General features: G+C 34.8%; 1 protein-coding gene across 1 annotated transcript in view; it reads left to right on the forward strand.

Annotated features, from left to right (window-relative positions):
* The first annotated feature begins 375 nt into the window (after window positions 1-375).
* Window positions 376-12931, forward strand: part of LOC123870709 (probable G-protein coupled receptor 158) — a 121450-nt gene continuing 108894 nt past the window's right edge. The window contains exon 1 of the mRNA XM_045914084.1: window positions 376-586. Within this exon, the coding sequence (XP_045770040.1) occupies window positions 397-586 (190 nt within the window). The 5' untranslated portion in view covers window positions 376-396. The remainder of the gene's footprint in view (window positions 587-12931) is intronic.

Consider the following 12931-nt stretch of genomic DNA (forward strand, 5'->3'; position numbering starts at 1 on the left):
TCCACGCGGGTGAAGTCGCGGTAATCAACTAGAGTACTTATTATAAAAAGAAAAGTGCTGAATCCTTGACTGACCTCTAAACATCCAGCTCAAACGCTTGAATCTAGTAAGTTTGTACATAATAGTTGAATGCTATCAAGCTGTAGGGAGAGGTTTCCTTTACGATGTAGACAAGAAATAGGGCGGAATTTTCCGGAATTTCCACGGAAGCCAAGCCGCGGGCTGCCGCTAATAAACTCTAGAAGAGGATTTCGTATCAGCAGGTGGCAGGTTTTCACACCTAAATTCGATTTTCAAACTGAAAAGTCTGGGAAAACTTCAGGGTCTGAAAAACTTCAGTTTCACTTCAGAGTTCAGTAGTGGTCGGACCGCGGTGGCGTACGCACGTGATGGACCATGCGGACGCTAGTGCTTATATATTTCGCGACTTTAGTGAATTGTGATTTCAAAAGTGAAGTGAAACATCTGAGGCATGCCAGGACCTTGATCAGGCATGGGCGGTCCAGGGTGCACTTTAGTCGGATGCATACGAGACCGAGGGACCTCGTCGCGCAAGTTATAGAAGCTGAGACGAGTAGCGAACTAGGTAAAAACTTAAGTTTAAGATTTCTTAGAATATTACTTATAGAGATTAATTTTAAGGCGAAATATTGTTCATGATTTAATCACATTGCATAGAAAAGTTGCAATAAATATACCTTATTAATTAAGAGACACATAAGGTGACCTTAATTCGTTAGTAGACTTGGTAGAGCCTTTATAAAGTCAACTCTACCATGCAACTCATATTATTAAAGGACCTTAGACGGGAAATTGCAGTAAAACTTGTACATAGGTAAATTCTAAAATTATGTTATGTAAAAAATAAGTGTTTACTAAGCTACTACACTGATCGCGAGCAATTTACTCTTATTCATTGAGGAGTTCCGTTCTCCATCGCCGAAGATATTCATCAGATTTTCACAAAATGAGACCACCTCTGAAGTATGACCTTCCAAACTAAAAAAAATCATCAAAATCGGTTCATAATTGGCGGAGCAATCGCGTAACAAGCATACAAAAAAAAAACATACAGTCGGATTGAGAATCTCTCCTTTTTTGGAAGTCGGTTAAAAAACCCCTCTGTCAAAATTAATATGATGCTAGACATCATCACCCCATAATAATTATTCGTTTGATGCTGGATTGTAACGCCAGCTATAAGTTAAAAGAATTTATCTAAAGATTATAAAAACGAATTACTCATAGATACTCGTACTGTGCACAATAATTAACTTTGAAGACAGAATTTAATTTTAATTTTCAAGGATCATTATCCAATTTCAGAAGCTTATTAATATTTTAATATATTTTCATAGAAATTAAGGGCCTCAGTCTAATCAAAAAGGTAAAATTAAATCGGTTGGAAAAATGAAAACATCTACTCAAGTAGTTTTTAAGTTGATAAAATAAGTTATTGTTGCCACTATTTTGAGTTCTTATATTTGTACTACCTAATCGAAGAAATCATACGTAAGTATGAACAAATTAGTAAAATTATACATAGTCACAAACGTAACTCAAGAAATACTAGTGTTCTATATCAATTAAGTAAATATTAAGTAATTATTTTGAATTTTAAAATTTGAACGGATTTAATTAACTTACAAAAAAGCAATTAAGTACTAATTAATCACTTACATCAATGATATTTGCTGTGTGTAGAAATATAAATCTAATGGTCTAAGATCCCACTGCCGCCAGGTCTGGTGGCAGTGGGAGCTTGCTCTATAAAGATTTCTTATTCAAATAAACTTTTTAACCCCCGACCCAAAAAGAGGGGTGTTATAAGTTTGACGTGTGTGTCTCTGTATCTGTCCGTGGAATTGTAGCTCCTAAACTAATGAAGCGATTTTAATTTAGTTTCCTTTTGTTTGAAAGGTGGCTTGATTAAGAGGGCTCTCTCCGTCACTCGTTTCATACAATCGTAGTTCCAATTTTATTTGAATATTAAGCGACCAAAGTCCATGAAATTTTGCAGACATATTCTAGAAACTAATATCTATGTTTGTGGTTTTCCAGATTTCTGTTAAAATATTCAATTTCTAAGTTACGCGGTCTGAAAAATTTACATACAAATCTTTGAGCCCCTGTAATTTTAAAACTACATATTTTTAGAAAAATCTAAAACACCACAGACACAGATATTAGTTTCTAGAATATGTCTGCAAAATTTCATGGACTTTGGTTGCTTAATATTCAAATGAAATTGGAACTACGATTGTATGAAGCGAGTGACGGAGAGAGCCCTGTTAAGAGTGTTCTTAGCTATAATCCAAGAAAATCGGTTCAGCCGTTTGAAAGTTATCAGCTCTTTTCTAGTTACTGTAACCTTCACTTGTCGGGGGTGTTATAAATTTTTAATTTACACTTGTACATTCTGCATTTGAATCGTTGCTTACATCTACCACCTTGGCTTTGAATAAGTCTAGACATAGGTACGTCTCATCAAAATCTACTCAGCGAATATACTTAGTAGATATCAGATATCCTTTTCATTACAAATTAAATTAATTACGACTTCGTAGAAAAGCTTCGCAAGAATTTGTATTTTAAATACAAAAAAAAGTCAGCGACAAAAATAAGCAACACAAATTAAGTTACGTTTTATTAATTTTCAAGGATCATTTTCCTTATCAAAGACGCTCATGAAATATTTGCTTCGGAAAATCGGAGCCTTTCTTAAAGGTTGAGAAAAAAGTTTTTCGTTTTGAGACCGTTTTTTATGTTACTTTTAATGGAATAATTAGTTTTCACTTTGTGTTTCTCTTGGGACTGATGTTTTCAATCGCAAAAAATGGTTAACAGAAAAACGAGATGGACGTTTTGACAGTTTTTACATTGAAATCTATCAACAATGAAGATATTTTATACTATTATAGAAATAGAATTTTTTATTATTCAAATAAACTTTTACGAGCAGATTACTACCTACCTATGCGGCTACTTATCTGTTCGGAACGCCTTTCCTACCGATAAGAACCAACAAGAAACTCAGCGGTTTCTCTTTTTGAAGATTCTATGTACAATAATATTAGGTACTTACTAATGGTACCTACAGTCATTTGGCGCTCAAAAAGGTGGTTACCTGGAAAGTTTTCCGGGAGTTTCGAAAATTGGCGGTTTTATAGATTTTGACATGCTCGTTCCGAATTTTCATTTTTCCACCTTGCATCTTAGCCGCTCGCGCCGCCATCTTGGGAAAATGGCGTCCAAAAACAGCTTTTTGATGATAGCTTCTATCCGACTCATTTTACGATGAAATGGATGCCCGCGATTATCTATGTCAATTTAAGAAGTTTTTTTTTAATCTTGTAGGAACTAATTTTCCGGCGCTATAATGTAAAGGTATACTTATACAACTTTCTTTTAAAGTTTGCGTGAACCATTAGTAACCTAGGTATGAAATATGCTAAAATAAAATTCATCTGATAACGTTACATTGTATTGATAACAACTTTATTTTGACGTTTACAAAGACCAGCGGCATGGAAGAACGCAAAACAATTATTTGTAAACTAAATGAAACAATAACACCGGCTTGAATCCTAAAATAACCCATTTGTTTTCCTTTTCCAAGAGAAAACGTAGCTAATAAATACTGAGCTCCTTATCAGACATACAATACGACATGAAAAAGCAGTAAAATAATATTGCCGACATGCTCGATACAGTGAAGAACCCGATTAGGGTACCTATATGGGGTCCGACTTCTGAATAATTCTAGTGAGAAAATACTGAACAGAGTTTACTGAAAATCTAAATACAATGTAAATTAAAAAATTATAACACCCCCGACAAGTGAAGGTTACAGTAACCAGAAAAGAGCTGATAACTTTCAAACGGCTGAACCGATTTTCTTGGATTATAGCTAAGAACACTCTCGATCAAGCCACCTTTCAAACAAAAAAAATAAAAAATCGGTTCATTAGTTTAGGAGCTACGATGCCACAGACAGATATACAGATACACACGTCAAACTTATAACACCCCTCTTTTTGGGTCGGGGGTTAATAAAAGATCTAAAAGCCCGTCTGAAGATCGGGCTGTGGCATGCAGATGCAGATACTTAGGTATAGCTATAATATGACGTAGACATCCGCAAGGGGATTTTTGTAAATTCAACCCCTAAAGAGGTAAAAAAGAGGTTTGTTTGTGTAGTCCACGGAGACGAAGTCGGGGACATACGCTTGTTGTTAATAAGAACAAGATAAAGTTGAAAACTAAAACCCGACTGCGATCGCCTTAATAAACGCTGAAATATTATTATAGTAAATTTGTCGCTTGGTATATTTTAATGTTGTAGTAGATTTATATTTATGAACTCAGAATTTTCTCCACTTTCATTTGACATCCCACTCGATACAATAGCAACGAAAAAAATTTGGAGAACTTTTTTTCATGTAACATCCGTTAGGTCAAGTTTTTTCGTATCAAATTAATGTAGCCTATGTCACCCGGACGACGACGAATCTATTGACATCTCATTCATCAAAATCGGCTCAGTGATTTAGGCGCTACGGTGGACCACACATAAATACAAACCTACATACATACATACATAGACTGCTAAAATCACAACCCTTCCTTTTGGCTTTGCCACAGTCGGGTAAAAATGTGCTAATGCGCTTTACAAGTCTGTACAGCCCTTGTGTAAAGCCGCTCAAAATTAATTTCAACATAAAAGTAGGTATTTTACACTAAAGAATTCCTCAAGGAAAATCTAAATATTAACCTGAATAGCGACGATATCAAATTAAATTCGAAGTATTCAAGTGAATTGAACAATTAACCCCTAGAGTATAGAACCTTGAAGTAATTGAAGTTTGAATAGGTATCTATATCTGTTGAAGCGAAAGGAACGTTCAAACTTCAGTTCCAATAATGACCAAAGTTTAGCTCTCAAAGTTTCTTCTACTTTTCCTTAACTGAACTGAATTTGCATATTATTATAAATCATCATACCTATGTAATACAACAAAGGAAGAAAACATATTTCTATGACTCAAAGAGCACTTTACGTAGCGCCATGTATGTAGATTTATGTAGATGCCCGCGGCTTCACCCGCGTCGATTTCGGTTTTTTAAAATCCCGTAGGAACTCTTTGATTTTCCGGGATAAAAAGTAGCCTATGTGCTAATCCAGAATATTATCTATCTCCATTCCAAATTTTAGCCAAATCCATTCAGTATTTATTGCGTGAAAGAGTAACAAACATACACACACACACACACACACACACACACACACACACACACACACACACACACACACACATACAAACTTTCGCCTTTATAATATTAAGTGTGATACATCATTCATCCATTTATTCATAAAGTTGCCAAGTTTTTTTTATTCAGATACAAGTTAGCCCTTGACTGCGATCTCACCTTGTCACGTGACTTCCAATTTAATAAAAAAAAAAAATCTACAATGTAGCATAAATAAGTTTTTAAGTAAATGCAAGCATTAACAAAATACAAGGAGTCAAAATTGCTCAAAAATGACTCAGGGGGTATGAATCCTCTTAATGTCCTCTGCCCACGTAGTAGGGGGCTATCCAACGCTGCACTTTCCAGTGCGAGGCCTCCATCTTGGGACCCCAACGCCTACAATATATAGACCTTACCTTTTTCCATGTTAATTAGGGTCGGCTCTGTCTGGGACCCCAACGCCTACAATGATAGTGTAAAATAAAACTATCATAGAATGCCTATCGATTTTTAGGGTTCTGTACCTTAAAAGGAACAACGGAACCCTTATAGAATCACTTTGGGGGGTGTCAGTCAGTCAGTCAGTTTTTCTTTTACATATATACAAAATCACAGAGAGACAATTCAATTTCATTTATTTGTTTAAAAGACAAGGCACAAAGAATGAGCGAGTTTCAATTTCACCAATACAAAGAATTTAATTTCTTAAAACCTCACTCAATTTACTTAGCTCTATGCACACGGGTGGAGAAATGGTGCCTTTGAAATATCCTAAGGCTGCAGCTGGTTGCATTGAGAGATCTCAAATGGAGTGTAAACAATTGTTAAGAGAAGAAATTGCAATATTACTAGTTGGAAATATGAGGCAATTTCACTTTGCTTTACGTATGAATATATATGCTGAAGTGTCAATAATAATCAGGGAGGGCACATAGTTTGGAAAAAAAAACCTGCTCAGTGCGAGTCAGACTCGCGTACCGAGGGTTCCGTACTCGGGTATTTTTCCCGACATTTTGCACGATAAGTGAGAAACTATTATGCATAAAAATCTGTTTTAGAATGTATAGGTAAAGCCCTTTTATATAATACTTCACTTGGTATAGTTATCTTACATTGAAAATTGAAATTACTAATCATTTGTTCATGAACATATTTTTTTGTGATGTAATCACAAATTCACGGGTTTTGGATTTTTCCTGCCAAATTCCATGATTTTGGGTCAACGGGAAGTATCTTATAGATTTTCTTGACAGATACGATGGACAGACGAACAGCTGGACAAACAGACAGAAAACAAAGTGATCCTATAAGGGTCTCTTTCGTTTTGAGGTACGACACCCTAAAAATCGTACCCTATATTATGTGCTAAATAAAAAAAAGTGAGTATTTATTAATTTAATTTGATTTTGTAAGGTATTCAAAACTTTCCAAATTAGCTTGTTACCCGTTGTGTATATCACATTCTTGTTTCGCACAAACTCATAAAGGCTCCGGAATTATTCAGAGTATTTCTTTTACCTCCTTTAATATGCGGAATATACCTATCAAGAGAGGGGGTGTAGGTTTAATATAGAACCGTGCCTCAAATACCGATAAAGAACAGAGTTCATTTTCGCAACATTGATAGGTATACGTTCATAAAATATTAAACACCGACCCAGAAAGGGCCATTAAATCGTTCTTCAATCAGGATACTTTGGAAAAGTGCTTAGGTCGCTTAGGCGCATCTGATGTTCTTATCGCGAATGAATACAACACAACACTTTTTTTATTCCTCATGGCGGCAATTTAGAAATTTACATAATTTGTTGTTATAGCGTCAATAGATACACATTTTGTGATTTCAACTCTCTACTTATTACGGTTCAGGAGATATAGCCCGCTGACAAACAGTCGAACGGATGGACGGCTTAGTTTGAATCTTAAAACCTTTTAGAACTAAACTTTAAGTTTAACTCTCTGGTTAGAGAACAGTAGTTTTTAAGCTTGACTGAGCTTTTAAGGCAACTAAGAAAAAATAGATTATTGAAATCCAATTTGATTTCAATTTCATGTCACCGAAGTCGCAGGAAAAATGCTAGTAAAGTTATAAATAACAAAAATCAGTAATAAAGATTTTATTTTATTGAAAGGAAAAAGGGTCTGCGCGACCCTTCTGTCGGTGAAAGGCACTTGTTCCAAGGGACTGCGACATAAGTTCATTAGAAGAACATTTTCTTTTATATTATGCCTACTTAATCCCGGTTTCCCGCAAAATCGTTCACATTGCATTTCTTTTTCCCAAAGGAATAATAAATTTTTCCGTGGTAAATACGTGAGCATAGCCGTAGCAACCTGTACTTGTAATGGAAATCACTCACGATTGTTTAAACGTTAAAATTTACTGTGGTAAGTTAAAGTGATAAATCTGTCACTCGTTTCATACAATCGTAGTTCCAATTTCATTTGAATACTAAGCAACCAAAGTCCATGAAATTTTGCAGACATATTCTAGAAACTAATATCTATGCCTAAGGTTTTCCAGATTTCTGTTAAAATATTCGGTTTCAAAGTTACGCGGTGTTAAAAATTCACATACAATTCTTTGAGCCCCTGTAATTTTAAAACTACATATTTTTAGAAAAATCTATTTCTTTTATCCCGGAAAATCAAAGAGTTCCCGTGGGATTCCTAAAGACCCATCCGCTTAACCGATTTGTATAAAATTTGGTACCGAGGCAGGATCTTCCACGGGATCTTTAAAATCCTAAATCCACGTAGACGTAGTAGTCGCGGGCATCCTCTGATTATAAAAAAAAGTAAAGTAAAAAGTAAAAGTAAAATATTCTTTATTGTACACCAAGATAAAATTATAAATAAATTATAACAAAATAGATTCCTGTACAAAAGGCGGCCTTATCGCTAAAATAGCGATCTCTTCCAGGCAACCTTAGGGTGAGCAGATAATAAAAGATCCCGAACCTCCTCCATTTTTGAAGTCGTTTAAAAACGTAGCTACTCGTATGTGTGTGGATTTTAGAAAAGTTATTTCGAAATCACATTAGTGAGGACAGATACTAAATTTGTACTTCAATTTATTTTTAAATGTACCTATTGAATACGAGAACTGACATAGAATAAGGGAGTTTCAATTTCACCAATATAGAAATCCTCTCTAGCAATTTATGCTCACAACGGGTGGACAAAATGGCGCCTTTAAAATAGATATCCCACTTTTGCAGCTGCTAGTTACATTGAGACAGTTTTAATGGAGCGTGAACAATCGGTAAAAAGTCGTGTTAGCTTAGTTAGACCTCCTGTTTAGGAAGTCGGGGATTCGATCCCGGGCACGTACATCTAACTTTTTACCCAACTGCGCCAAAGCCAAAAGGAAGGGTTAAATTTTAGCAGTCTATGTATGTATGTTTGTATCCAGATTTTGTGTGTTCCACCGTAGTGCCTAAACTACTGGGCCGATTTTGATGAATGAATTGTCAATTGATTCGTTGTTAAGTCCGGGTGATATAGGCTATAATTTTAACGAACAAGTGTAAATTAAAAATTTATAACACCCCCGACAAAGTATCTGAGTTTTCCAAAACATCATTTTCAAATAAATAATTATGTATCTAGGCAACGTCCATCTTGACAGCTTGACATTTGTCAATTGACATAATATTATGAACCTAACGGTTATCTAACGTTCTTTTCTACAAGATAACTAGAAAAGAGCTGATAACTCTTAAACGGCTGAACCATTTTTTTTGGATTATAGCTAAGAACACTCTCGATCAAGCCACCTTTCAAACAAAAAAAAGTACATTAAAATCGGTTCATTCGTTTAGGCGCTACGATACCACAGACAGATACACAGATACACAGATACACAGACACACAGATACACAGACACACAGATACACACGTCAAACTTATAACACCCCTCTTTTTGGGTTGGGGGTTAAAAAATGTTTCTAACCCCAGCGGCTTAAGCTATACGATGATAGATCAATCTGTCAGTCATTATAAGTCTTATTATTCAAATAGATGAATGAACATACGTATAGTTATTTCAAGTCCGTCCGTGGTCTTCACATGTAAACGCATAGTAAATCTGCTGGTTGCACCGAGACAACTCGAATTGACTGAAAACAATCGACAAGAGAAGCGCTCACAATATCTCAGAGTTGGCAATATGAGACAATTTTATATTGCTCCTTTTGCACTTTACAATTTTTACCGTACGAGTATATTGAAAACCTAGAAACTGGAAGTATTGACAAAAGAAATCTCAAATGAAAAGAAAGTTCTAAGAAATTGTAAGTTACCTATACTTCCTTCGAAGCTTCGTCTAAGTAAGGGTAAATATAGAACCATCTTTATAAAGGTACAGGAATGTCTGTTATTCTTTTATTTGAAAAACTGAAGAGTTCTCCGTTATGTTTTCAAAGGTGCGTGAAGTCTGCTAATTCACACTGGGCCAGCGTGGCAGACTATGGCCTAAACCAGAGGTTCCCAGACTTTTTTTCTCATAAACCACGTTCCGGTGGAGCCGCTGCAGTAGCTCTGAATATGGAATTTGCAAGTTTTTAAACTTTTACTATAATAATTATTTTAATTACTTTAATTATTTTAATTTTTGATTATTTTAATTTTAAATTTTAATTATTACATTTTAATATTACTTTTAATTTACGTAATTTAATTTGTATAAAATTATGAACACAATTTATTATTGTCTGAAATAAAATATTTTTATTTTTATTTTATTTATTTACAATTAGTAACAGTCGCTGAGCCTCTTAAAATATTAACTGTCTACATTGATAGGTGAAGTTAAAACCAACATTTTAGTTCTTCGCTATCGAAAGCAGATAAATTTTTGCGGGCCCCCGAATACAAATGAACCCCCATTTTTTTGTCATACCAACCCTGGGGTCCACCTAGACCACTTTGGTAATTAATGGCCTAAACCCTTCCCATACTGAGAGGAGACTTTTGCTCAATACATAAGGCCGGCAATGGTTTGATCATGATGATGTATACTTTTTGCTAACCCTAACTAATAGGATTATATTGACAGCTATAACGTCACAATATGGCGACCACAATTTCCCTTTCTTAGTTTGTACGCGTTATATTTGTGTTAGACTAGAGCCCTTCTAATCGGATTAGTGGTGAGAACAGGCAGCTGTACTTTTTGCGCAATTGCAAAGACCTCTCCCGCCGGACCTTACTTTAATTTAATAGACTTTTAACAGGGCTCTCTCCGTCACTCGTTTCATACAATCGTAGTTCCAATTTCATTTGGATATTAAGCAACCAAAGTCCATGAAATTTTGCAGACATATTCTAGAAACTAATATTATTGTAAACTAATAATATTGTAACCAAATCCAAATAAAATTTTATAAAATACAAGTGTAAATTAAAAATTTATAACACCCCGACAAGTGAAGGTTATAGTAACTAGAAAAGAGCTGATAACTTTCAAACGGCTGAACCGATCTTCTTGGATTAAGAACACTCTCGATCAAGCCACCTTTCAAACAATGATGGAGCTACGATGCCACAGACAGATACACAGATATACACGTCAAACTTATAACACCCCTCTTTTTGGGTCGGGAGTTAAAAATAGAATATTTTTAAAGTAACTGTAATTGTTTTCAATGAAAGGAACAAATAATAACGGGAGGGGGAAGAAATGTTTTTCTCTTTTCTCAATGTTTTATTATTTCTTTATTCAATTCTTTTTATTATTCAATAGTCGGGGTTCGAATTGATTTGGGGTTAAGCCTTCTTTATCCCTTTATTTCTTCTTTGCTAATTTTAGACCCAAGATTGAAATTAGCTTTGTCTATGTAAGTAAGAAACTAATTCCAATTTCTCGAAGATAATTTATTATCAAGTAATTCTCACAGCTCCAGGTGGCTTAAGAGGGCTCTCTCCGTCACTCGCTTCATACAATCGTAGTTCCAATTTCATTTGAATATTAAGCTACCAAAGTCCATGAAATTTTGCAGACATATTCTAGAATCTAATATCTGTGTCAGTGGTGTTTTAGATTTTTCTAAAAATATGTAGTTTTAAAATTACAGGGGCTCAAAGATTTGTATGAAATTTTTTAAGACCGCGTAACTTTGAAACCGAATATTTTAACAGAAATCTAGAAAACCACAGACATAGATATTAGTTTCTAGAATATGTCTGCAAAATTTCATGGACTTTGGTTGCTTAATATTCAAATGAAATTGGAACTACGATTGTATGAAACGAGTGACGGAGAGAGCCCTCTTAAGACTTCTGGATAGATTATTGCTTATAAACTTATAAAGTTTGTTAATTACTGTTGTTGCCAGAATTACAGTTCAAAGGATACACGTGGAAGGAAAAGTGTCTGATTCCTCTAAACTAAAATCTCTTAAGTTCGCTTGGGACTCTAAATAGGTTTTCTTGTTTTCTGCAAGTTTTGTCAATTATCATGGTGGGTTAGATACTGTATTTGTTGAAAAACGTAATAATTTGCCCCGAAAACTTAGTCATTATTACTAATGATAGAAGCAAAATTTAACACATCATCACACTAATATTTTCAGACACAGATATTAGTTTCTAGAATATGTCTGCAAAATTTCATGGACTTTGGTTGCTTAATATTCAAATGAAATTGGAACTACGATTGTATGATACGAGTGACGGAGAGAGCCCTTAATGAATGAACTAAAACTAAGTCCTATCAAATAGCAGCAAACTATATCATACGAGTAGACTTTATTGTTTTCCATCACAGTCTTAAATGATTATGAAAAACAAGCTTTAGCAGTTAGGTATACCTATGATAGACTTAACGAGTATTACTTCCTGTCTACAACATACAGAGTCTCAATCAAAACAATTTCATCAATAACTAGATGGAAATAATGATATTTCGAAACTTGTGCTAAACAATATTAATGACTAAACTAAAACTATAAACTTCAGCACTACTAGGACAGACTAATTATTACACCTCATTCAATCGATAGATAAAGCTGTATTGAACTATATAAATATGTAGAACTAATTTCTACATAAACTTGGTTAATGTTTGTTGTATTCTAGTTTTGGCAGGAAGTCAATATTATTGGAGTGATAGGTAATATTCTAGTGGAATACCTAATGAAACACATGAAACAATAAGCTTATCAACACTTCATATTATAAATGCGAAAGTGTCTGTCTGTCTGTCATAAACCAAAAAAAAAAATTCAAAAACGAAAATCCTAATAAAATACATAGCGGATTTTGCATGTGCAGGGACGGTATGCAGGAGAAGCAAGCAAACATGGAAGCTGTGAGTTAATAGGATCTAAGAGGTAGGTACAACACTGAATACCGGACCCTTTAAAGTCCGCTTAAATGAGGTCCCAAACCTTTTTAAGGAGGACTTTGTTAGAGAAGCACGCAGCTGCCAGCTCCCGAGTCCCAACAAATCCGATTATACAGATCGTCCCCAAACGGCCTACGAGATATCCGGGGTTCGATTCCCACCCTCGTGTTACTGAACTTGCAAATATATTAAACAAATCTGTGATTTCTTATACAGTTCTACAAAAAACCAGTCATGTGCAAGTCGCATTCGCAGACGAAGGGTTCCGTATCATCGTACAAGAAATTTTAGGGTTCCGTACTCGATAAATGCCAACGGGACCCTATTATT

Source organism: Maniola jurtina, chromosome 2 (assembly GCF_905333055.1).
Source record: "Maniola jurtina chromosome 2, ilManJurt1.1, whole genome shotgun sequence".
NCBI classification, from domain to species: Eukaryota; Metazoa; Arthropoda; class Insecta; order Lepidoptera; family Nymphalidae; genus Maniola; species Maniola jurtina.